The sequence below is a fragment of the Amblyomma americanum genome, chromosome 1 (genome assembly GCF_052857255.1).
Source record: "Amblyomma americanum isolate KBUSLIRL-KWMA chromosome 1, ASM5285725v1, whole genome shotgun sequence".
Taxonomy (NCBI): Eukaryota; Metazoa; Arthropoda; class Arachnida; order Ixodida; family Ixodidae; genus Amblyomma; species Amblyomma americanum.
In genome coordinates this window covers 435101343-435125887 of record NC_135497.1, presented here as the reverse complement: position 1 = coordinate 435125887, position 24545 = coordinate 435101343, and the positions used below count along the sequence as shown (strand labels likewise).

The 24545-nt window shown below is 45.8% G+C and overlaps 1 protein-coding gene across 1 annotated transcript; it reads left to right on the top strand.

Annotated features, from left to right (window-relative positions):
* Positions 1-7668: 7668 nt before the first annotated feature.
* Positions 7669-12108, top strand: LOC144125209 (uncharacterized). Its single transcript, XM_077658422.1, has 4 exons — positions 7669-7738; positions 8512-8709; positions 10113-10334; positions 12089-12108. The coding sequence occupies exons 1-4, from the start codon at positions 7669-7671 to the stop codon at positions 12106-12108; spliced, it is 510 nt and encodes a 169-aa protein (XP_077514548.1).
* The last annotated feature ends 12437 nt before the right edge of the window (positions 12109-24545 follow it).

Below are 24545 nucleotides of genomic sequence, written 5' to 3'. Positions count from 1 at the left end.
GACACAGCAAAGTTCCTTCACGTCGTGGTAGGCCGGATGGAAGCCAAAGCCTCAGATCTGGGCCCAAGGTTTTTAAACGTGAACTGGGAAATTGGCCTGAATTCACGCGGCAAGCGTGATGTCCCGCGCCAGTGGTCTAAGTGTACCCGCTGCGTCGGCTCTCGAGATAGGGATGGGCGCACAATCACCCTCATGGTGAGCAGTTCGGGCTGCCCTGTCCGTGCGGTGGTTGCCTGCAATGCCGATGTGTCCTGGCAGCCATTGGTAAATAATATCGTGCCCTTTATTGATGGAGGTGTGGTGGAGCTCTCGAATTTCCGCGACCAGTTGTTCATGAAACCCATTACGAAGAGCGGATTGTAAAGCTTGGAGAGCTGCCTTTGAACTCGTTTGCCTTTGAAAAGAGACAATTGTGTGGGTGTTTTTTCACCGATATGCTTAATGGCGACATAAATAGCAGTAAGTTCTTTACCAGTCGAAGTCCGGTGTGATGTTTTCACTTTCTTAACTACGGTCGCTACGGGGATGACCACGGAGCCCGAGGAACTGGAAGGGGCCACTGAGATGTCGGTGTATACGTGCAGTCGGTGTCCGTGTTTCTTATGTATATATCGTACATTGGTCTGTTTTAATGCTCTCCACGATAAATGAGCCTTTTTTGATCCCTGGTACGGAAAGAAGCACACGAGGTCGGGGCAGACTCCATGATGAAGAAGACGGTCTGGAGACTGGTGTAAATGGGCTGGTAGAAAGTCGCGATGGGCATCAATAATTTTCAGAAACGATATACTCGGCCGGTTAGCAGGAAGACTGGCCAGATGTTGTGCAGAAATTCAAGAGAGGTGACGAATAGGCTCTCTCAAGGCTTCGATTGTTGCATAGGCAGTCACTGGATCGTCCTGAGCGATGAGTAATATTGCAACTGTAGACGCACATTTTAGCAGTCCCAGGGACGTCCGGAGAGCTCGAGCCTGAACACTTTGTAGACACCGTAGGTTTGTTTTCCTCAAGTTTTCTAGCGCAAGGATACTGTATCGAAGGAATCCCATGAATAATGCAGTGTACAGTTGGAGCATCGACTGCACTGATGCTCCCCACGACTTTCCTCCGAGAAAGGAGAGAAGGTGAACGATCAATGTCAGTCGCCTTTTCATGTACGAGACATGTGGACTCTATGTTAGATTTCAATCGATGATTACTCCAAGGAAGCGATGGCTCCTATCGAAGGGTATTGTTGATCCATTTATGCTTACGGCGTAATGGGACATGCTCTTGCGTGTAAAGGCAACAGAAAACATTTTTCAGTAGAAATCTCTAGGCCTTGCACGCGGAGGAGGAAGCCCGTAAGAATGCTTGCCGACTTTTGAAGCATTGCTCGAAATTTTCGTCGCGTAACTCCTGATGCCCAGATACAAATATTGTCCGCATAAACTGAGACTCGTGCCGACTTTAGTAGTACATCTATAAGGATGACAAGCGCAAGATTGAAAAGCGCTGCGATAAGTATTCCACCTTGTTGGACCCCACTGGAAGTGAAATGTGAAGGTGTTGGTCCTCCGTCCTCAGTCTGCATAAATAGTGATCTGTTGAATAGATAACTGCGTATCCAGCAGAACATGCAACCACCAAGTTCTGCAGCTTCCAAAGAGTCCAAAATAGCTTGGTGAGTGACGTTATGATACGCCCGTTTAACATCCAGAAACAACGCCGCAATAAAGCGCTTCAGATGATTCTCATGTTGAACTGATGACACCAGGCCAGTCAGGCTATCAATAGACGAACGTCCACTCCAAAACCCGGACATTACATCTGCGTATATTTGGTAGTGCTCCAGATACCGCTCGATTCCTGCAAGTGCCATCCTTTCCATGAGTTTGCCCACGCAACTAGCCAATGCGATTGGACGGTACAATGCTAAGTCAAGCGGTGATTATGCGGGTTTAAGGACTGGAACCAGAAGACTTGCTTTCCACTCGTCCGGAACTGTACCTGCACACCATGATGTGTTGAAGTGGTCTAAAAGAACAAGTCGAGCCTCCTGACCAAGGGCTGCAAGTGCAGAGTATGCTATTCTATCGGGCCCCGGCGATGAAGAGCGTCTGCAACCGGCCATGGCGGCGTCTAGTACTTCAATGCAGAAAAGAAGGTCTATTCGCAAATCTCTAGCTCTAGGCACGCCACAGCAATTCAGAGTCGTAGATCGGTTCCTGGGACCTCCTATTCTTGCGAAAAAGTATTCACCACTCTCTGCTTCGCTACGTCCTTGGTGAAGTACGAGAGACTTGAATGGTTGGAGCTGCTAAGGAGATGTTCGTAGACCACGCACCGCACTCCAGATGCGTGAGAGAGGCTTTCGAGGATTCAGCGATTCACAGAATGCCTTCCAACGTTCAGCCTGCAAGATTTGAATTCTGCGCTGGATCTTCTTTTGCGTGCGCCTTGCGTCGCAGCGACTTTGTGTGCCTGTATCTTCTCTCTGCTCTTTCTCGAAGTGATCAGGGGCGCTGTCTCTCCACATCGAAATGTGTGAACTTTGGCATTGGAGTGAAGAAGCATCTCGCATTTTCGATAGCCTCCTTGTTGGGCTCTTCCACGCGTGTTGTAATGTCTCCTCAGCAGGCATATTATTAAGGGTTTTTAAACATAGACCAGTCTATGCATTGCAAACCTTTGGCATAGCTGCATCCAGCGAGACGAGGAACAATAATATATGTGGAGATGTGGTCATTTACATGCGTTTCTACGTCGACAAACTACCGGACCCGTCTCGCAAGGCACAGAGACACAAACGCCAAGCCCAGACAGCTGCTGTAAGAATGGCCACGAATGTACGTTGAAGAACCGTCGTTAAGGCATCGTAGGTCGTGGTCAGAGCCAAATCACACAAGACGTCTCTTGGAATTCATGCGGATTCCTCCCCACATGGAGTGGCGCACATTAAAGCCACCATAGACGATCCAAGGCCGTAGTGTTGCAGCCAGCATGTCCGTCAGTCTGTCGGCGTGGAATCGTGTGGTTGGAGATAAGTACGCGCCCACAAGCGTTAACGTAAGGGAGCGTGTTCTCACCGTTATACAGACGTACTGGTTACGATTGTGAGGGAGAATCGTATGGTGCACATAAGTAAGCTCCTTTCGAATGTAGACGATGACCTTGCTGTTGCCCCTGTGCGCGGAGGATGCAAACGCTTCATAGCCAGAAATTCAGATGGGCTTTTGTAAACAGCGCTCCGAAATCAGAAGGATTGGAAATCTGTATTTATAGCCGTATTCGCGAATGTTCGAAAAGCGGTAATTGAGTCCACTGACACACCACTGAAAAAATGATGCTTCTCTGACTTGGGTTTCAAATGGTAATGCTAGGAGAGCCATCCTGTCTGCTACTGGAGAGCTGCAAGGACTGGATTTAGCGCGTCCAGTACCTGCAATGCATTCCGTGCTGCTGGCAAGTGAAGACTAGACAGCATCACACGCATGGCGTTCATAAGGGACCTCAAGGTGGCGATCACCTGCACTTCCTCCCCTAGGGCTGGATCTTTGCCTTGTGCTCAGACCTTTCTTCAGCAATGAGAAATGGATGAGGTGTATCAGGCGAAGCACTGGGTCACGATTTATATTTTTCGAGGAAATCCTGCTTCGCTTAAAAATCCGAAAGCACAAGACGTGTCCACAATTGCATTATCACATAAGAGCAGCGTTGGCTGAAAAGGAATGCATTGGTTATAAAATGAAGAAAGGCACTTTTTTCTTAGCTTTTCGTGTTCCGAGTATCAAAATAAAATTTTAGTTACTGGAAGTCCATCTGCATATCTTTTTCAACAACTGGTTTCTTTCGTTTCGTCAGCAGAAAGTTCTGCGTGGCCTATGCAGACACGGCAGACAGTGAGTTCCTTGAAACGTTCCTGGTGCACACATGACTTTCATTCACCTAAAACTGGCTTTACTAAGCGTAGTTTGTTATTTGCTTTGTTGTTTCAAGCGAACGGCCTTCTTTTTCTTAATTTACGATGCAGTAAGTTCATGCCATTTTTAGGGGATGTTTACTTTTTAATTTGCTTGCCACAAGCTTGAGCAGCGCACAAATCCGCGCTTTCATTCCCATTTATTTCGACATGACTCGTTACACAGCAGAGTTTTATGTTGTGCCCCTGACCTATAGCTGTTGTTATATGTATGACGCCAAGTACCGAAGTGATTGCGTTTAAAGCGTGAAGGGCTGTGAGGAGGCTAAGTGATGGTTTATGGTTATGAAGGTTTAACGTCCAAAGCGACTCAGGCTAGGAAGGACGCCGTAGTGAAAGGCTCCGGAAATTTCGACCACCTGGAGTTATTTAACTTGCACTGACGTCGCACAGTACACGGGCCTCTAGAATTGCGCCTCAATCGAAATTCGACCGCCGTGGCCGGGATCAAAGCAGCGTCTTCCGGGTCACCAGCGGAGCGCCATAACCATCGAGCCACCGCGGTGGCTAGCACACTTAGTGAGTTCATGTACATGATAGCGTTAGCGACGCGCTCGTTTACTATATTATCTACACACACACAAATGGTGTAAGATTTGGCAGTGAAAATGGATGGACACTGTAGAAGTCGCACTGCTTCCTCCCAGTTCTTTCGTGTCACTGCACTCCAAATGTAATCATTCGTTTTCGAAGCATCAGTATAAAAATCCGTAAAGCCACCGTATGTTTCCTTCAGCGCAAGAAATCCTTGTATGACATGATGTTGTGGAGTTTGTTTTTTGTAGAAATGTGCAAGGGCGAAATCGCAGATTCCAGGAAAACTGCATCATGGAAGTAAAGAATGTCGTCTTCACGCAATGCCAGGTAATGTGTCCATTAGGCCAAGGTGCTGGCACATCTCTTCAAACCGCAAGAAAAAGTCCTTTTTGCTTAAGGTTTGTTGGTGAATGTCATTCTAGAAGGACACTTCGTTACAAGTGGACAGCAGGTGTGTTTTGGTAGAGATCTTAATTTAAGGACATAGGCACAAGTTAGAGCAGTTCTTTTGATTTCAAGTGCAGGTTCATTTGTTTCTGCGTAGGGGCTGACTACGGGAGATGTCCTGTATGCGCCACACGATAGGCGCAGGCCTGAGTTGTGTACGAAATCCAGTTTTTTTAGGCATGACGTTCTCGCTAAACCGTACACAATGCACCCTTAATATATGGTTTGGTTTATGAAGGTTTAACGTCCCAAAGCGACTCAGGCTATGAGGGACGCCGTACTGGAGGGCTCCGGAAATTTCGACCGCCTGGGGTTCTTAACGTGCACAGACATCGCACAGTACACGGGCCTCTAGAATTTAGCCTCCATCGAAATTCGACCGCCGCGGCCAGGATCGAACGCGCGTCTTTCGGGACAGCAGCCGAGCGCCGTAACCACTCAGCCACCGCGGCGGCTCTTAATATAAGGAGGAACGTACCAAAGAGCGATAGATGCGTAGAAAATATGTTCTCTCATGCGCCCAATGCTTCTTTGAGAGCATAGTGAGTATGTTTAGAGATAGCGAGGCTTTCTTTTTTTAGTGCGTTTAAGTGTAGTAGGATTGTGGGTTTTTATCGAATTCCACGCCTTTAATATTTATGCTCTTGTTGTTTAAACCATAGTACCAATAATAGCATGGTTTCTTTTAATTGTCAAGTGATGTCATTCTGCAAGTTTTTTGAGCGAGAAAAGAGCTGCTACAGTGTTTTGTAAGGGAAGCGTAAACCCATTTCTTTCTGCCAAAATCGCTAGTCTTTTTAATGTGAGTTGTATCTGTCTCGCAAAGGTCGATAAATTGGATGTTGTGCATGCGATTTGAAGGTCGTCCACATGTATTGGATACATCATAGAATTTGGAATTATTTTGTTACGGATTTTATTTTTCCAGCAGACCGCGTAGTACTTAAAATACAATACTGAGGTACTCATTCTGCTGTGCGATTTTTTTGGACAGTGTTGAACCCAGCAGACAGAAAATCTTTGAAGCAGTTCCGCATCCTGCCACGGATACCTTGGTCTGCTAGGTCGCAGAGAATCCCAAACCTCCAGGTGGTACCTTAAGCCTACTCCACATCAAAGAAGACTGCCAGATTGTGTTGTTTGAGTATGAACGCTTCTGGTACTGTGTTTTCAAGGCGGACGAGATGGTCAGTTGGTGAACATGCTTTCTAGAGTCCACATCGGTAGATATCCAGATGTTCACGAGCCTCAAGAGCAAACCTTAGTCTAATTTGCAACACAATTTAGGTATATTTAGCGAGACAGCTTGCAAGGGCTATGGGCCTATAACTGCTATGGGAAGTTAGTGGATTTTCCTGTTTCAAGCATGGTACAATAATGGGTTCCAGTGTTCAGGAATTTTTCCTGACATCAGTTTTTTTCTAAAGAAACATTAAAAGTGTTTCTACAGAGAGCTCAGAAAGATGTGCCAGAATTTCATAAAGTATCTGATCAGGGCCGGGTGCAGTCCGCTTGCCAGCATATAGAACTCTGTTTATTTCAAGAATTGTCATTAAGCTATTGCATGGTTCGTTCGTTCGACCACTTGTTGGGAGTCCATGTTTCTCAGCTGTGTTTTCTATTTTAAAAATGATTTTGTCTAGTGCGAAGAACTGAAAACACTTGAGAAATGTTCACCTAAGATGTCTGTTCCTGTGCTCTTGTTTGTGTAGCAGTGTCTGTAAGTAAAAGAATTGTAATTGTTAAAGGGGATAAGCTGCCATTCAATTTATGGACTTGCTCCAACAGTTTCTTTTTTTTTTGGTGGGATCTAATGGAGCTCTTCATGGATGATACAAAGCTTTGCTTTGAAATTTTCTCCGCATTACGACGGGTATCTCGTGCTGCTGCTTGCGTCTTTTTAAAGCTTATAGCGTATCGGCCGTTGGGTACCTGCGAAAATTTCCCTAGGCTTTATTCAGCTTCCTTCGGCTTCTCTGCAACTTTTGCCATACAAAACCTTGTGGTGTTCTCGTACCATCCCTCAAGACTGAGGAACGACTCGGCGTATATTTGTTATAGGTTTTCAACATTTCGTCTAGGTCATCTACACTAACCCCCGAATGCAGAAATGTAACTTGCTCGCGCTTCGACTCAACTTCGGCAAGTCGAGTCGAAGCACCAAGGCGGCTTCAGAACGGCCAAGTTGGGTTTCGTGTTTCATAGATGCTCAACCTGACTTGCTTAATCAAGTTAAGCGCGTGCTTGAAAGCGAGGGCGCATTGCTCGTCTGGGGATGAGAGTATTGAACAATCTATTATAATAATGCCCATTTTGCTCCTATAAAACAACGCATCTCGTTCAGCAGTCATAAACAGGCACTAGGTGTGAGTGACCTGCATAAAATTGCTAACAATAAAAACTACATTTCAGTGCTACCCGCTGCTTCCACTTGATTGGCGTTTTTGGCTGGCAACGTGCTCCACATTGAGCCAATCCTAGTTGAGCCATAGACAGTTTTTCCCATGCTTTTCCTGCTCCCAGCGGAGACCAGCGCCTCAGTTCACGTTCGAGGAAAAGGAATTGTTATTGTGTTTTGTTAACGCACGTCGGCATATATTAGAGTGCAAAAAAAACCGATTTGTCGTCGCTGGCAAAAAAAAAAACGCCACTTGGAAGGAAATTGCCGGGCTGTTTAACAGCAATCACGGGGTGACCCGACGTGACCCCAATCAGCTCAAGAAATGCTGGGCCAACCTAAACAAAAGTCCAAGGAAGTGGACGCGAGGAAAAAGAGAGATCGCCACAAGACAGGTGAGCGCGGCTTGCAGGCCGTTTACAAATGTTTGTTCCTGCATGCTTTGTATGCCATGGATAAGGGCATGATTATTCTACTTCAGTCGGCGTAAGCAACGTGTACTGGAATGCATAGTTTTTTAGGAACAGTGTGATAACACGTAAATGGGCACGTAATAACGTTTCGGTGCAGTGTACTCTGCTTTATTTACAAACGCAGATGAATGCAGCCTGCGTTAATCGTGTAAATAATGCCCAAGCAGTATCCTGTACAGCCTCCGTAATTTTTAAAAGCTACAGAGAATGTTTGCTACATTCAAGTCAGTACGAAGGCATCCGATTTCTGCTGCCTAGAAGACTATGATGAGCGGGCAGTGCAGTGGGACGGAGGGCTCGCGCCTGGCCAGCAGCGAACTGACAACGGACGATTTTGCTCGGAGTTGGTACCATTCGCATACTATCGCGCCGCGAAGCCAAATTGGGTGCACCATAGACCAGACGGTGTCTACACTGGCGACCTTCATGTTTATGAGGAAACTTGCCGCGCTATTGACAGTTGCTTGGTACTATTGAATATCCGGAAGGCTGTACATACAGCTACTTACCTTTACTCATTCCTGGCACTGCTGGGACGGGTGGCACAAAAACGTAGCGAAAACAACACACAGTTGCATGCATTGGTGTGCCTTTGGTTGCTTTTGTGTGGCACTTCATGAACAAAATATTTTAATGGCGCATTGTCTATAAATTAAGAGTAGCTTCACTGTGTGCGGTGTCTTTTTTCTTTTCAGGAGGAGGGTCAGCTCAATGCACTGTGAGCGCTCAAAGTGAGCAAGTCATTGCTGTTGCCAGCCACATAATGACCAGGGTAGGCAACCAGACTGACTCTGATGGAGGCATCGACCTGCCACCAGTGGCAAGTTTGCCTGTTATAAGATTGTTGCAGCCAATGGTGGATGGAGCAGGCAATGAAGAATTCCATTATGCAGGTAAAGAAAGCACTTTGCATGTTGTAGAAAAACAGCACTCCTCTCTTTATATTCCTTTTATGACAACGGCAGCGTGTACTGTCAATTGACGCTGTTTCAATGTTTTTTATTGCCTTGAGCCTGCTATGGGGACTGTACAGTTCATCTACAACAAATCATAAAAATCTCATTTAATACAACACTGTGGAAAGCTGTTCTACATGTCGTTGGCTGAATGTTTGTGCAGATAAAGGCTGCATTGGTTGACAGTGCGAAAGGATGACGTGCTCCAAGCTGCATGTTGTTGGACAGCACTCTGAAGGCATTTTGACTTGACGGCTTATATTCATGTGAGTGGTATGCTGTGTTCCTGTAGCGGAAGGCGAGGAGTTGGTTAACCGTCGGACACAGAGGGAGCAAGCATTCAGTGCTGCAACCTGAACTGCATTCATTATGACATTCTCTCCTGATGATGTTTTTGAGTCTTGTTTGCCATTCCTGCCTCACTTTAAACGAATGCCAACTTTAATGCAGTTTCATTATGCATGCACTCCTTCACATAAATTTTCATATTTCTGTGTACTTGTACATGATGGTGCTCCAGGGATAAGGTAACAACATTCTTGTTGTGAATAATGGTGCAGCTTGCCTATGTGTAATGCTCAAAGCCTTTTCGAATTTGGCTGCTAGTTTCAAGGAAATTGTTAGTTTTGCAATGCAGAGGTTTCACTCGAAGCGCATGTTTTCTGTAGCTCTCAGGCTCAGGCTGCAGTATTTGTCACCTTTCTTGTATGCCTCACCTTGGCATTGGTGTCGCATATATGCGGCGAAGCAAGCAGGCAGGCATTACAAGGAAACCTTTGCAAAAAAAAATGAAAGTTGATTAGCTCAGCTACTCCAGGATATACAAAGTGAAAGCTGTCGGCGTTCATTGGCATTGACAAAGTTCTAGACACTGATGATTTTGAAGAAAGGAAGGGCGTATAACTGGCTCCCTGGGCCAGAGGACACGCATGAGTACAAACTAGCAAATATACTAAAATTGAAAAGAAACCCATTGAATGAGCAAAAAAGCTGCAGGTGCAGAGTTAGAGGATAACCACATGTGAAAAACTCGGGGCCTGCGTGACTATCACTACTGTATCAGCAGAAAAAAAATAAAGTGAGGTCATCAGGCATAATTCAGAGTGAAAGGTGAGGAATATGGCAGAACAAAACAGAATGACTAAACTGGGGCCCCCAGAAACAACGGCAGCTATTTGGCGTAGAGAAGGGCAAGTGGTGCCTTATATAAGAACATTATAAAGCTTTCGTTATAATGTCTCTTCACCAATTGACCCAACAATCTTTGCTGTTGAGGCAGACAGCTAATGTGTTGTAAGCTTAGATTTGCCCAACTAATTTTTACCTTTTCTTTATTACAGAAGACGACTGGGAACCTCCGCTCGTGGATGAGCCGCAGTCACCAGCGGCTGCTGTTGGTAAGAGTGGGGCAACTCCAGAAGCAATTGAGCAGGAGAGCAATCTCTTTTTTCCTGCTGTGCAACCTGCTGATGCTTCCAGCACAGCTGCAGCAGGCTGCAGCAATGCTACAGTTGCTTCTGGAGCTGCCGCTGGTCCCACTACTGCTGAAGCAGTGGCCACCGGTGACGCTGGCAGGGCTCCAAGAGGGCGGATGGCCCTTTTAGAAAGGTCTCTGGCAGATGAGAACGACTATAGAGCGGCCTTACTGCGCGAAGAGCATGGACTGCGTCTGCAGCTGATGCGAGAGGACCACAACAGTATTCTGCAAGAGCGGCAGGAGAAAAAACTCCTTGATATCCAGAAAAAAAATTGAAATTGGAAATCTTAGAAATTGAAAAACAAATCAAACTGAACAGCTTCGTAGGCTGCGAGAGGCACCAGAATAAACGGTGCCTATGACTGAATGAAACTGGAATGCTGTGTGAATGCTTGCACAAATATTATGTGGCAAATCCACATAACTACACTTCATTTGCACATGTACTGTTTTAAGCACATGACTCGGTGGGAACAGACATACAGCCCCGTCACCACCTTGCATGCAAGTCTGACAAGCTATCGCATAGCAGGAGGCAGGTAGGATGGTTGCGTGGTACTTATGCTGCTATGGCTATATGGATCTTTGGATGCAAACAGCAATTTACTCATAGAAATGCGCATTGCTGTATGCTACAAATATGGCTGCTCTAGGAAGGAAAAACCTCCCCTGGCATTGCTTGCAAAACCAACCAGTAGAGAAAATTGCAGGCCACATTGTTAAAGTTTCCATGTATAAAAAGTCAACAATATTGGCTCACGCAAGTCAACACCACATAAATGCTCAAAGGCCAACACCGCTCTCTACTCCTTCCATTATCTTTGCTGTCTCATCTAACCTAAACCCTCGCAGCTAGTGCCTCCTACTCAAGAACCGAAACCCTTAAAGAATGCGATTCCTCCTATGCTGTCTACAAGGTGGGCCCATAGCTTGAGTCAATACAATGCCACAGCCTCCCGCTTTGCTGAAGTAATCTATTGCTTCAAAAATATGGCCACCACATTCCTGTGACAAGCCGCACTAGGCATGACAAAAAAAGACTAAAGAAGCATGCATCAAAAAAACACTTGCTGATGGCACCCACGTTCTGCTATTTCGAACCCTGCCAAACCATGTAACAATTTCAAAACATGCCAGTTCTCGATGAGTGGAATCAGCACAGTTCCAAGAAGGCCGGCTCAAATGCAAAGCCAGATTTAAGCTGTGACAGCCAACCAGTACCTGCATGTACAAATCAAAAGAACCGCTAGTCCAAGTGTTTGCATGTAAAAGATTTCACTACAACACTTGCGAGCTAGAAGTAGCTACCTAGTCATATCACAAACTATTCATTGAACCCACAAAACAAAAAGTTGCAAACACTACTGGGGTCATAAATTATCTTTCAGTGGTCCACCATGACTGCGGCAGCAAGGCGTTCCCAAACATCAGTAGTGCCCGCACACAATGATCTCGACTAACTGTTGGTGTTGGCTCATGACGACTCACTTTATGATCTAGGGTTTGTATTCAGCCATGCAAAGCAAGGCACCTAACAAACACCAGGTGCATTTGGCTCGAGAACAATGAATATTGAGTGCAACTGCTCGCAGACAGATTGTGTAGCCTTAGCAACAGTTACAGGAGTTCTATGTACGACCATGACCTTTACACTTGGAAATTAAAAATGCTCACAGGTCACACACTGTAGGTTGGTATGTTTCACCATGACACAACAATGCCTGGAATCCTCTCCGCACATATGCTGCTTCTTTCGCTTCTTTCTCTGTGCCAGTTACTGCCCGTTATGCAACTTTGTTGTAAGAGATTGAGCTGGACGAGGCATGTGGATCATGTCAGGAAACCCATTTCAGACCTAAAGAATCGACCTTTTGCCCCATACTATGACAATAACCAACTCCCACTTTGAACAGAGACGAGAGAGAGCGACAATGCACAACAAACCACTCGAGCATCGTTCCTTGAAAAGAAGGCTCCAGTGTGACAGCTGAAGGTTCGACCGTTCTACACCATCTTGAAAGCAAACCAAATCAAAAGAATACTCACGTTTTTTTTTACCTCAATACAGCCAAAAAAAGTGAAAAATTTAATAACTGATTCATAACACACCTCTGTTGGCAAGCCAGAAAACAAAACTTCGCAGTGATCTGGAATTTCATCATTGTAGGCAATTGGGAACGTCTCGTTTTGTTGTAAAAGGGATATTTGAAATTAATGATTGTGCAATGGGTTTTCCGGGCAGAAAGTAGAAAGCGCAGAACAGCGTTCACAGACAGTCAACGGTTCCAGCAGCACCAACCCGAAGCACGCGCTTGCCGAGAGCAGTCCCGCTGCCACATGGGCACTTCTTTGTCATTACAATTGTGACATAAAAACAAATTTATACTCAACACATGGAAGACATGCAAGAGCCCAAGCTTGAAGTGCAAGCCGGGTGAAAGTAGAAAAGACGAAGTAGCAGAACTACTTGCTGTGAGGAACCTGAATTCCATGCCGCTACCAAAGCAGCCACACAAATGTTTGCTCTGTGGAAAGGTGCACAAGCCCTGCGACTGCTCCACCTAAGGCCTAACTGTTGTACTTTACCAAATCTGGTAATTTTTCACATACGTGTAAGCAAAACCGCCAAGGCAGCAGCTCTTAAACAAATGAACTGAGCGCCAATTAGACCCTCAGCAGCAGGGTCAACAAGAGCTTTTCTGGTATTCGCCTCCTGCAAGATCAATACAGCGTTCTTGAAAAATAGCATTTGAAATAGAACACTACAGCAAGAAATGCAAAACCTAGAAGTGGAAGAGTAGCAGTTTGTTAATGCAACAAGCTCGCAACTTAAAAGCTTCCGAAGCTGAGAAAAAATTCTAGTGTAAAGGGGTGCATTCGCAGTGAAGGTCTGCGGTCGTAGATCAGAGAGCGTCATGATGAGCACACTCTCAGGAGTCACTCAGGATCCCCAGCTGCACTTCGTCGACCTCTTCGTCCCGCCGCTTGAACTGCTGCTAGTCGTTCCCATTGCTCTAACATTTCTTTAGTTCCTGCACAAAAGTTGGGATGCGGGTAGCATGAGCAAGTGCGCATTATAAACATGCTTTATTAAAAATGCATGGGACAGTGTTGAGGACTGTGCATTTCTTACCTATGTGAAGCTCTTCTGGATGAGCACCCGTCGTGCCTGCATTCCCGACAAGCTGTCGCTGACAGCATCAACAGGTGGCAGGTGCTCTGGCCACCTCGCTGCTGTCGTGCTGGTGCGAGCCGATGGAGCGTCCTGGATGGGAGCGCTTTCAATAGGAGGCTGTGGCTCCTTCATCAAACATGCAAAGTTCTGCAGGGCTGCACACGCTGTGATGATCACTGCAGCTTGTTTCGGCTTGTGCTGGAGCCCCATATCCAGACAAGGGAAGCGGCGCTTCCAGACACCGAATGTCCTTTCGACCACATTCCGTGTCTTTATGTGGGCTTTTTGGTACCTGCACGTATAAAGGAATACTGCGTTGATTTAATGCCACAGCTCGAAAGTGTGGTCAAGCTTTGTCAACTTTGTCATGCACTGTCATTGGAAACATTAACTAACCTTCCTTGCGGTGAATTTGCACAGTGATTGCGTGGTAATATAGCGCCTAGAATGTAGTGCTACTCTTCATGGAGCATGGAGAACGAAGCTACACTCTTCATGGAGTACAAAGCTACATTATAAAGCAGTACTAAAACAAAATGCTGGGCCTCGATCGCATATTCCGAATAGAAACATTTCGCTATGTGGGACGCCGTAGTGAAAGGCTCCGGAAATTTCTACCACCTGGCGTTCTTCAGCGTGCAACAACGTCGCACAGTACACAGGCCTCCAGCATTTCGCCTCCATCGAAATGTGAACGCCGCGGCTGGGATCGAACCCGCGTCTTTCGGGCAAGTAATCTTGTGACTGTACGTTCGTAGCACCGCGGGGAAATAAATAAAATGACAGCACGTACACGACGCGAACGAATACGAATGAGCTGAACAGTGGTAACTGTTCAGAGAATTTCAATTTTCATTGCTCACCTGCACATTGATGGAGAAATAGCCTTTGCGGTTTCGGTAGACTTCTGCATCTGCACCACCCGGGCTGTTGATGCGGACATGCGTGCAATCTATGCAGCCGGTCACACCAGGGAATTCACCGATCTCATAAAAGTCCCGCATCAGCTTTTCAAACTGCGAGACGGCTGGAAACTGCACCAGCATCGCGCGCAGGTTCTTGGCAATCAGCAAGCTGGCCGTGGAATATTCGGCAACGAATGGGCCTCAGAAAATACTACGTCCATGGCGTGGCAAGCGAACTCGAACGCAGCTACCCTCCGCGCGGCGTCCGATCGGTAGGTGGCCATGTTGGAAAATACAACGAAGTCAGCTTCAAGCAAGCTCCTCAGCCGACTTGAAGTTGGACCGAACTAGGATCGAGCCAAGCCGGTTGCAAGTCGCACTTCAAGCCGAGTTTGTTTTATGAAACACGATGGAGCTCATTTGAGACCAATGGAAGTTAAGTTCGAGCCAAGTTACATTTCTGCGTTCGGGGCTAAGATGTGATGATGCAGTGTTTATGGGAATGTATAAAACTACTGTGCATACTGAACTCAGATCGAGTACGCTACCTCAGGTTCGAATTCAAGCAATAACATCCTCCATCAAATCACTTTCAATTCTTCTTAAAAAAATTTATTTATTTATTTATTTTCTTTATTATGACCACATCGCTGCATAACATCTATGAAGTATTCCTCAGATACCTACTATTGCTGCTCGTGGCCATTTTTTTCGCCTATGCTTCTTTCATAAAGTATTATTTTTACACTCCTTGTGTTCCCTTAACTAATTCTTCCGCCATCATGCGTTTGCACGCGCACAAACTATCGTCTTGAAGTAGGCGTGCTTTCACGTCGTACAAAGGCTTGATTTTAGCCATTTAAGCCAAGGATTTCGTTAGACTGGGCGCAGCTTCCTGGCCATAGAGCAGATATTCAACTTCACCACCGGTTCTGCGACGCGCTATCCTACCCTGTACAAGCAGCACCTTGTTTTAACAAACATTGTATCGTATAATATTACAGCACTTCTCTATCTACGCTCTGTATTTTCTTTCGTAAAGTTCTCGTGTTTTTGTATAGCAATCGTTTTTGGTACCAATGCAATTTTTTTATTTCATGAAATTTTTTGCCCCTATCCTCGGTAACACCTCACGGCTTTGAGGATAAGTACAATAAAAGAAAAAAAACGAAAGGGTTTTCTTGGCACCCCTTGCCCTCGTTGTTGATATTTGAGCACTAGTCAAACTCCTTGAGGCATTAACAGAATTGCAAGCGTTGTTGGTGGCCATGCCTACAATTTTCTGAGTAGAAATGGCAAAAAAAGTGTTTCTGATGACTTCAAGCATTTCTACGACTCGGTCGTAATTGTGGCTCCCAGGAAACCTTCTGCAGGCCAGCACATCTGACTGCCGAAAGAGTGAGTTGGGATCGATCTAAAAAGAAATACCCGCCACGATTGTTTTTCGAGAGTTACGGCGTGTTTTCGCAACTGTTTGCTTTGAGTGCAAAGAGGGCTTACTTACCCCGTGAGCTGTAACCCCCGTGGCGTTTCGGGGATGAGTCGAACCGGTATCGGCTGTTGTCGCCACGCAGTCTTGCGCAGACAGCTTCAAGCAGACGTCGTTCAACATCTGTCCTATTCTTAATCAAGTTTCTGCCGTAAGGCGCGTTCACACTTTTCCAAAAATCTGGCGAGCCATGCGGATTCCGCCAGATTCGGCCGCTTCTGATGCCGACGAAGGCGGAAAGCGGCACTGGGAGGTCGATTGGTGCGGAACCGATTTGCGCCGCCGGAAAAATTCCGCGGTGACAAACATGGCGGCGACTGGTCACTAAAGAAAAACCGACACTGTAGCTCGGCGGTAAGCAGGGGCGGCCATTTTGGTGTTTATCATTGTTGTCAGGTTGCCGCTTCTGCGACCTCGCCGCTAACTTTGGCCCGACCATTTCGTAAACAACGCTGCTAGCCACCCTGACGCTGCGGCGGGAATCGTGCGGCTTGGAACCGCTCAGATGCAAAGGGTACAGCCGTCACCATCAGTGTATGCTTTCGTCGTGGGGGACACTCCTTGAATTATGAACTTAAATATTCCAGGTTGTTTTTGATTATTCTGGGCAAATTTTCCTTGACTCTGCACAGTCGGCGTTGCGCTTTTGGTATGCTTTATTATATATTGCGTTAGGCGATCGAATCCTCAGTAGAGGCTGTTCCTATAACAGTCATGCATTGCCTTTTAAACTTGCTTTTATTTTGTACGAGCTAATGTGTCAACACCGCGGGAGTATTGCTAATGGCTCATTGTAGGCAGCGGTCGAGTACAATGCTACTACGGGTATCTTCGCGGTTACTCCAAACTTTTACAGCAGAAATATACGAGCGCTCCGGCTGAGCAATTCACGGTGATTAAGAAAAGGGTAGCCCCGCTGGAGGTAAAATAACGCTCGGTGCACTGGCCACTGCTTCAAACAGCGGCTTAATCTGCTAGCGAGCGGCAGCGAGTCGTCTGCACGCGTTTTCGCAACTTGTAGCCGGTGTAACTCGATGGTCAGCACGCTTCCGGAGTACAGTAATCATTATAATTCCGTGAAACTGGGGAGGGAGGGGGGCTGGTTACAGGGAATAGCATAATCTTGCGATACACTAACGCAGGCATTCGAGTTTCAGCGTAGGTCTTCGTGCACGCAGCTGCTCGTCGGCTGATATTCGGGAAGCCCACAGCCGCTTCTGCTTGTCATAACTTGAAAAAAACCTTGCCACCCGACCGCAAATGCTTTCAAATTTGGTGAAAAATTGCTTATTGAAAACACGAAAAGGAACACAGCTCAGCATGGGCTGGACCAGTCACATGCTTTGGATTTTATTTTTAGGGAGAAAGAGACAGCGAATTTTAAAGTGCATGCTTCACTGATAGTGGTTCTGGGCAGTATCCATGCACGTATTTCATTCCACATTGATTAAAAGAACCGCAAGGAAATTATGGGAAACCCTAACATCTAGTGGCTGGAGTACCTCTATTCCACTTAGGAATACTGTAAATAAAGTGCTTTATACTATTTCATAATAACGATGTAAGCTATGATGTTCTATTTAGTTTGAGTCTAGCTTGGATACTTTTTCTGGTTTGTAACGCCAAACATGGTTTGTAACATGACCAAAAACCCAAGACACTGTTCACTGCATTTAATTAAGCAGTTTTCATTTACTGAGACTCGACTCTATAAGAAATAATCATTATCAGGAGCCAAAAGCACTCAACACGTGAAAGCAGTGCTACCAAGTCACCATCTCAACAGAATAATAATTTTATTCACGAGATACCACCTTATATTAAATGCAAATTCAGTCAGTGTTAAAAACAATGTGGACAAATGACAGCATTAGCAAAGTGCAAGTCTTTTGAGAAAACTGCAGCTGCTACACAAGAAATGCCTCATATGCGTGGAGATAAGAGGAACTAAAATGGCGGCAGATGAAACCGTGTTATAAATAATATGGACAAATGACAGTATGAACTCTAAGTGCAAGCCTTTAAAGAACACTGCAGCTGCTACGCCACAAATGCTTCATATGCCTCGAGACAACAGAAGCTAAAATGGCAGCAAATGTAATCAAACTTCTGCATGGAAAGACAAAAGCAATTTTATACTTTTGCATGACAAAAGAAAAAAATGATTGGAAGACATCTTTGCGATATGACTTGTGTGCGTGTACACGCACGCACACACACACACGCACACGCACGCACACACAAAATGACCAGGCGTTTGGGAGCATATCAGTACATGCACTGCCAAGGTAACACACGGAAAAATTTTGTGCGGGCACATATACACATTAAAAAGCCCATGTTACATTTGAAAATATGTAAACACATGGCTGAAGTCACATCATGCTGCTGATCTATTAAAACAGGCCTTTCAAGAATATGACTGCAACGAAAAAGAGTGCCATTCAACTAAAATGTAAAATCCATAAAAACAATCAGCCACAACAGCCAAGTCATAATATAGACCAGGTCAACCGACTTCAGAACAATTATAGGTGGCGCAAAACAAATCCTCCAACATCTTCACAAAATATTCAGACCAGCATAAACCCGAAGAAAAGCTATTCCACTCCGTGACAGTTCCAGAAAAGAACTGCACTTAAGCCCATTGGCTCATGCAAAATTGGGGCTAATAAATGCTCGCGTGCATGTGTTTTTCTAGTAAAGGCCAATTCGATACCAATTAGAAATATCTGCTTTCAAATTGCTAGAGATGTAACTGTGAAGCTGTATGGGAAAGCTAACTTTTCTTCCTATTGCTAGAGGCTGTCAATTACTCTTTTCAATTAATGCACTAGGAGAATCTGTCCAATATTTTTTGCTGTGTGCACTCCACTTGTGCCATGTCCTGTTTATTATGGGCATCCCACACTGCTGCGGCATATTAAGGCGGAAGCATTTATGGCTCATTGTCAAGGTCATCTGCTGTTAGCAGAAATTGTCACAGCTTTCCGGCCTCCTGATTGGTCTCCTCTGTATCGTGACGTCACTGCTTGAGGTGGCCTCCCGACTGGGCACTGTGTGGCCTGACGTCACTGTCGCGAGGCGCGCGTGGCGACCGTCTGCTTGGGTGTGGTGTGGCGGCGGCGGTGGCGCCAGCTTACTTTGCGGTATCGTGGGGGAAGGATGCCTCGTCTCGCCAAACCAGTGCCTCCCAACACGCGATGTGCGGCAGCCGCTGAACGAAAGCAGCGCTCAAGAGAGGCTGAGCTTATACGGTCGCATGCATCAGGGCGGCAACGCGCGTCCGAGTTTTGTGCCTCCATAGTGTTTCCGACGCAACAAATTGCCATTGACAATGGTGTCATGCCTCCGCCGTTTCACACTTTAGTCTCGACAAAGTTTCTTCTGTAATTTTTCGTCGAGACCTCACACAAGTCAGGTACGCAGTGATTATGATGCTGATGGAGAGTTTCAAAGTTTTTTAATAAACCATAATTTTCTTCATGCTGATGTGCTGAAGTCATCGATATGAAAGGACCAAGTAACTTTGTTAGTGAGGGTTACTCCGAGGTATTTATAGCTCTCTACCTACAAAATAGGACAGTTGCGAAGTGTGTAACTATGAAGCCTGGGCCCTTTCTTTGTGATTTGTAACAATTCAGTTTTCTCTTGCCTAGTGTCCATACTCCAGCGCTCGCACTAGTCCGCAATTGGTTCCATGGATTTTTGTAGTCACGGAAGGTCATGGTCACTTACTTCCTTTTTGAAAACACAATCGTCGCAAACAGCCTCACAAATACGGCCTTTTCAATAACATCCACTTTGTCACCTTGCGTCACTAGGTCGTCTTGCAATTGAATCGCTTAGCGATTGCTTGTATCGAGGCGCTCCAATCATGTATGTGAGTTCTCTAGGACTTGTGCCAGTCAAGTGCTGCACCGCGAAGTCAAGTGATGGCGTTCAGCATCGTGATACGTTCCATCCAGTTCGCGAGGGAGGAAACGCCAGGCTCTCTTGCATGGTACCTTCAAAGGTGCGAATTGCTGTTGCCGTGTCTCCAGACGAATGCATTTGAAGTGGATGTGTGTTCTGTTGCAGAGCTTGAGCTTTGGCGAGTTGGCATGGCATTTCTGCAATCGCACCGATGATGCCAGTTGAAGAATAGGGACGTGTCCCGCTGTCTTCGTCTCTACATGGGAGGAGTCAAGCCTTACGTGTGCAGCTAGGGCCGCAGTCGCCGCTTGTTTTCTTGCCGGACTCTTAAAGCAGTAGTCGTGGGACATGTAGTGCTCCATCTGCTTGTTGATCTCGTCTGTGATCGTTGCTCACGTTCAATGCCTGCAGTAACGTGTGCAGCTGCACCCTGATGTCCTTTATTTTGATGATGATGATTATGGATTTTTATGGCGCAAGGGCAGCTATGGCCAAAGAGCGCGATGTCACAAGGTATTTTTTCTTCTTCTCAAGGTGGGGTCAGAGACCCAGTTCCCAAGCATTTCACCCTAAATAAGCCGAGCACCAGACCAGGGGAAAGCTTGTACCCATTGTATCACCGGTGGGTACCCGGCGACACTGGGGATCGAACCCCGCACCTCCCGCATACGAGGCGGATGCTCAACCGCTTGGCCACCGCTGCGGTGCTCGTCCTTTATTTTGTTCCGGAGGTCATAAACGGGGCTTCGTTCCACGTCCCTAAATGGCTGCGCCATGTTTGAAGATGTGAGGCCGACAAAAATGAAGCCTAAAATATTCTTTATCTGCCGATCCTACGTGTACTCCTTCATCGCTCTCTTCTGCATGAGCGCTGCTCCAGGGAACCAGCTCACGCTCACATTCAGATGGAGGCAAGAAACATAAGCACCCACGTGGACGAAATTTCGGCATATGTTAAACGTCTCAAGGCGGCCTAAATTAATCTCAGGCCGCTCATTGTGGAATGCCTTTTGTTTGCTCTTACTTCTGTGCACTGCAGTCATTTAACATTTTAACGAATTTGAGACAAAGCCGCTCTCACCCCGACACTTTTGTATCCACATTTCGTCTTTGCGGTCTTTGCCTTGCTGCTGAGCTTCCGTAGTGCAATTCGTAGCCGCAGCATGAAGAAAGCTTGGAATAGGCGCCTTTGGAGATCATGGCAATGTGGAAAGCTGTATGCGAGTTTGCACGTGTGCAAGGTAACATTCGTAAGCGAGGAGAGAGAAACAGTTAAGGCCTCATGCTCGTGGTCACGGAAGACCTTATCGGCATGCTGCAGCAGGCTCACAACGTGACGTGAAGGACGAGTGAGGGGGCTTGGTTGCAACTGCGACAGATACGACTTCAGCTTTAAAAGCTGGTCGTTTTGCTCTACACGCTCTTCTTCAAGACTCCCCTTGCATGTGTTGCATAGCTTGTACTTCTTTGTCACGCTATGGGTGATGTACTCGGACACATAGACCAGCAACTCCATTTGCACCTCATCAAGGGGGGGGGAGCATAATCATCAAGAAGGCTGTCGTTCAAGAGCTCATCTCCTGCTGCTTTCACACCGGTCTTCAAAGCTGCCTTTTTATTTCAACAAACTCAATAAGGTATACTGAGTCATCGGTGTCATAGTTTCCCTTGGTGCTTGGTTTAAAGAACTGGCTCAACATTATGAGCCTCAGCATCAGTTTAAACTCTAGTGGCCTCGGCACTGGGTGTCTCAAGCGAATGAAGAAGAAGAGGTTCTCCAGGGCATCCTGTGTCAGCCTGCAGAACACAAACTTAAACATGCGCACACTTAGAATGTGGAGTGCACCAGACGTTGTGATGAGCACACCAGCTTGGACAGGCTTGAACATTTCCTTCGCGTTGCTGGATTTTATGGAATCATGTGCGAAAATTTCCATGAATTCCTTGAGAAAAGCCACTGCCTCATCATGCGCATCCTGCTTGAAAAGGGTCATTGCAGTGTCGATATACCATGATGTCATTAGTGTAAACCACCTGAACACACGTTCTAGAAGCCAAGCTGTGGTTAGAGCCTGAGATTGCAGGAGCCGAAGCCTCACCAGAGTACGCATAGCAGCACCAACACTGTGGTTTAGAACTGCAATCGCAGATGCCACATTCATTTTGGCAAAATGGTCAGGGTCCAGGTTTACAGGCTTCAGGTGAGGGGGCAACTTAAGGTCCCGTTCTGCGTCAATTAAATAAAGTTCCCTGATGTGCTTCATAGACAACTGCGAGAAGCACAAAACAGATTTGAAAATGGTTTAAACCTTACAGTATTTTAAAAGACCTCTCTCAAGCAATGTCGCAATATCCCTTTTACACTGCACTGTTAAGTGTGATTTGAATAAAACTGACGTTTGAAGTAAAATGCAAGTTAATGTGGCATTCAATCATGCCCACTAAGTCCAGCATTACAGAAGTAGGTTCCTCAAAACAGAGTGCATGCCTGACTACCCTGACCGTATGGGCATACAATGTATGGAATCTGTGCTGGCACCCACCTCGTCAGTTGGAAGCTCGTACTTGGTCACGATGGCAGTGGGCAGAAAGAATGACTGGCCCCTCAATAGGTGACCTCTTTTGTTTTTTTAGAACATGTGGAGCATCAGCCAAGAAGTACAGCTGTCGACCACTGTTTGCCGCACACGGATGCCTGTACGACACCACGGGCTTGACTGAGCGAGTTGCAGAGATCCCACATCTCTTCCAGAGTGCCTTGTTGCTGGGCCCCTTGTAAAAAATCACAGTATCCACGTGACACCCAGCCGCTTCGCACTTTTCAATCACAGAAAACAGGAAATCTTTCAAAAAAGTGCCATCGATGGAGTCCCGTGCAACACAATGAAATCAAAAAATGTTTAAAGGGTTGATGTTGATTTACTGAAGAAAAACTACTAAGATGAGGTTTATGCTGGTTTAGATTTTACAGAAGGCTGCAGTCGCGTTTTCAGTTGGTAATGGAACGAGCAGTTTGCAGAGAAATTGATGACTGAAAGGCAATACAAAAAGGTTTTAAAAAAGAACAGCCGCCCTACAATTATCCGGCATGGCACAGTTCTCCACGGAAGAAAGAAATTCACAGGAAAAACAACATTCAACCACCACGGGCTCTCACATGCTGTTTCTGCTGAGCATAATGAAAGCAAAGCAATCTTTATTGCATCCTGAAAGTCCTAGAATGCTTCGGCGGCTACTATGTGATACAAGTCGTAGATCAATTATAAAAGAAATTTCTTCATGCATGGTGAGGAGTGTGAAAATTCATTTACTTTTCGAAAAAGCATCCCTCACAGCTTGAGTAGATTTGGGACATTACACCGAATAAACCAATAACACTTAAAAAAAATTGTGTACTTCTCAGGCAGTTTCAGGGTTTCCCTTTCAGTAAACTTCTTAGTTCAAAAAAGCTCAATGGCATCTTAACATGTACAAATGCTAACATCACGCTGGATTGCTTTGGCTTCCACTGTGCACATACAGGAATGTTAAGAAGCTGGTTGGCAATTACACTTTTTGTAGTGAAAATTTCGAGCTTCGCGCTTGAGATATTCTTCTTTGCAGTCATATCATATCTTTATTTATTAATATTTATTTGAAATACCCTCAGGGCCATACAGCATTATAGAGGGGAGTGGTTATACAATGTAACAATACAGAAATGTGAGCACAATACTACAGAAGGTTGCTAGTTATACAGTGTTAGCTAATGCATCCAGAAATAAACGATGACCGTCGATTAGTGCCAGTGGTGCGGGAAGGTGATTCCACTCGTCGGATGTCCGGGGTAAAAATGAATGAAAGTAGGTTTTCTTTCTGCAGAATGGTATTCCAACCTTGTGGGCGTGATCCATGCGTGATGACACGTACTGTGGGGGTGAAATAAGTTCTTCGCGTAGGTAAAAAGTTTATGAAAAAGGCGAAGACGAAGTGCTCGACGACGGGACGCAAGGAATGGCAGACCGGGACTAGATTTCATGCTGGTTATGCTTGCAGTTCTGTTGTAATTAGAATTAATCGAGCAGCTGTATTTTGGACCATCTCAAGTGAGTGCGTTAAGTTCTGGTGATAAGGACCCCGTATCCATGCTGCGTATTCGAGTTTAAGTAACACTAGTGTTTTGTATAGTAAAAGCTTCAGTGATTATGGTGCTTTAGCAAAGTTACGACGAAGGTATCCAAGCTTTTTGTTGGCCGTGTGACATGTGTGACATGAGCAGTCCAGGTAAGGTCATTAGTAATGTGAACACCGAGGTATTTATAACAGTGTACCGAGTCTAGAGGCAAACCGTTAAGGTAATAAGAGGACAAGTTATTTGTTACTCGAGAAACACGCATGAATTTGCACTTGTTAACATTAAGGTCCATCAGCCAAGATTTGCACCAGGTTGAGATGGAATCGAGGTCGGATTGTAGCATTAGTATGTCGCTATCGCATTTTATTTCCCTGAATATTACGCAGTCGTCGGCAAATAGGTGAATGTGAGATGAAATGCAGGAGGGTAGGTCGTTAATGTAAATAACGAAAAGAAGCGGACCGAGCACAGAATGCAAAAAAGACGAACTGCGCAACAAGAACACGGACGAAAGGGAGGCAGACACACACTAACGCAGACTTACAACTTTACTAAAGGAAGAAATACAGGGCAAATATATATAGCGATCCCCAACGCACTTCAAATCTGATCAATATGGCTCGTGACAATCTGCCCAGGCGATAAACAGACCACACAAGAACCAACCGCTTACAAGATAATCTTATACCGGGCCGGCC

What these genes read in the sequence shown, in the direction of transcription:
- LOC144125209 (XM_077658422.1), top strand. Translation starts at nt 7,669, where the DNA reads ATGCTGGGCCAACCTAAACAAAAGTCCAAGGAAGTGGACGCGAGGAAA. An exon ending in TGAAGAATTCCATTATGCAG is followed by an intron (nt 8,710 to 10,112) that starts GTAAAGAAAGCA and finishes TCTTTATTACAG; the next exon opens with AAGACGACTGGGAACCTCCG. An exon ending in TGCTGAAGCAGTGGCCACCG is followed by an intron (nt 10,335 to 12,088) that starts GTGACGCTGGCA and finishes GGATCATGTCAG; the next exon opens with GAAACCCATTTCAGACCTAA.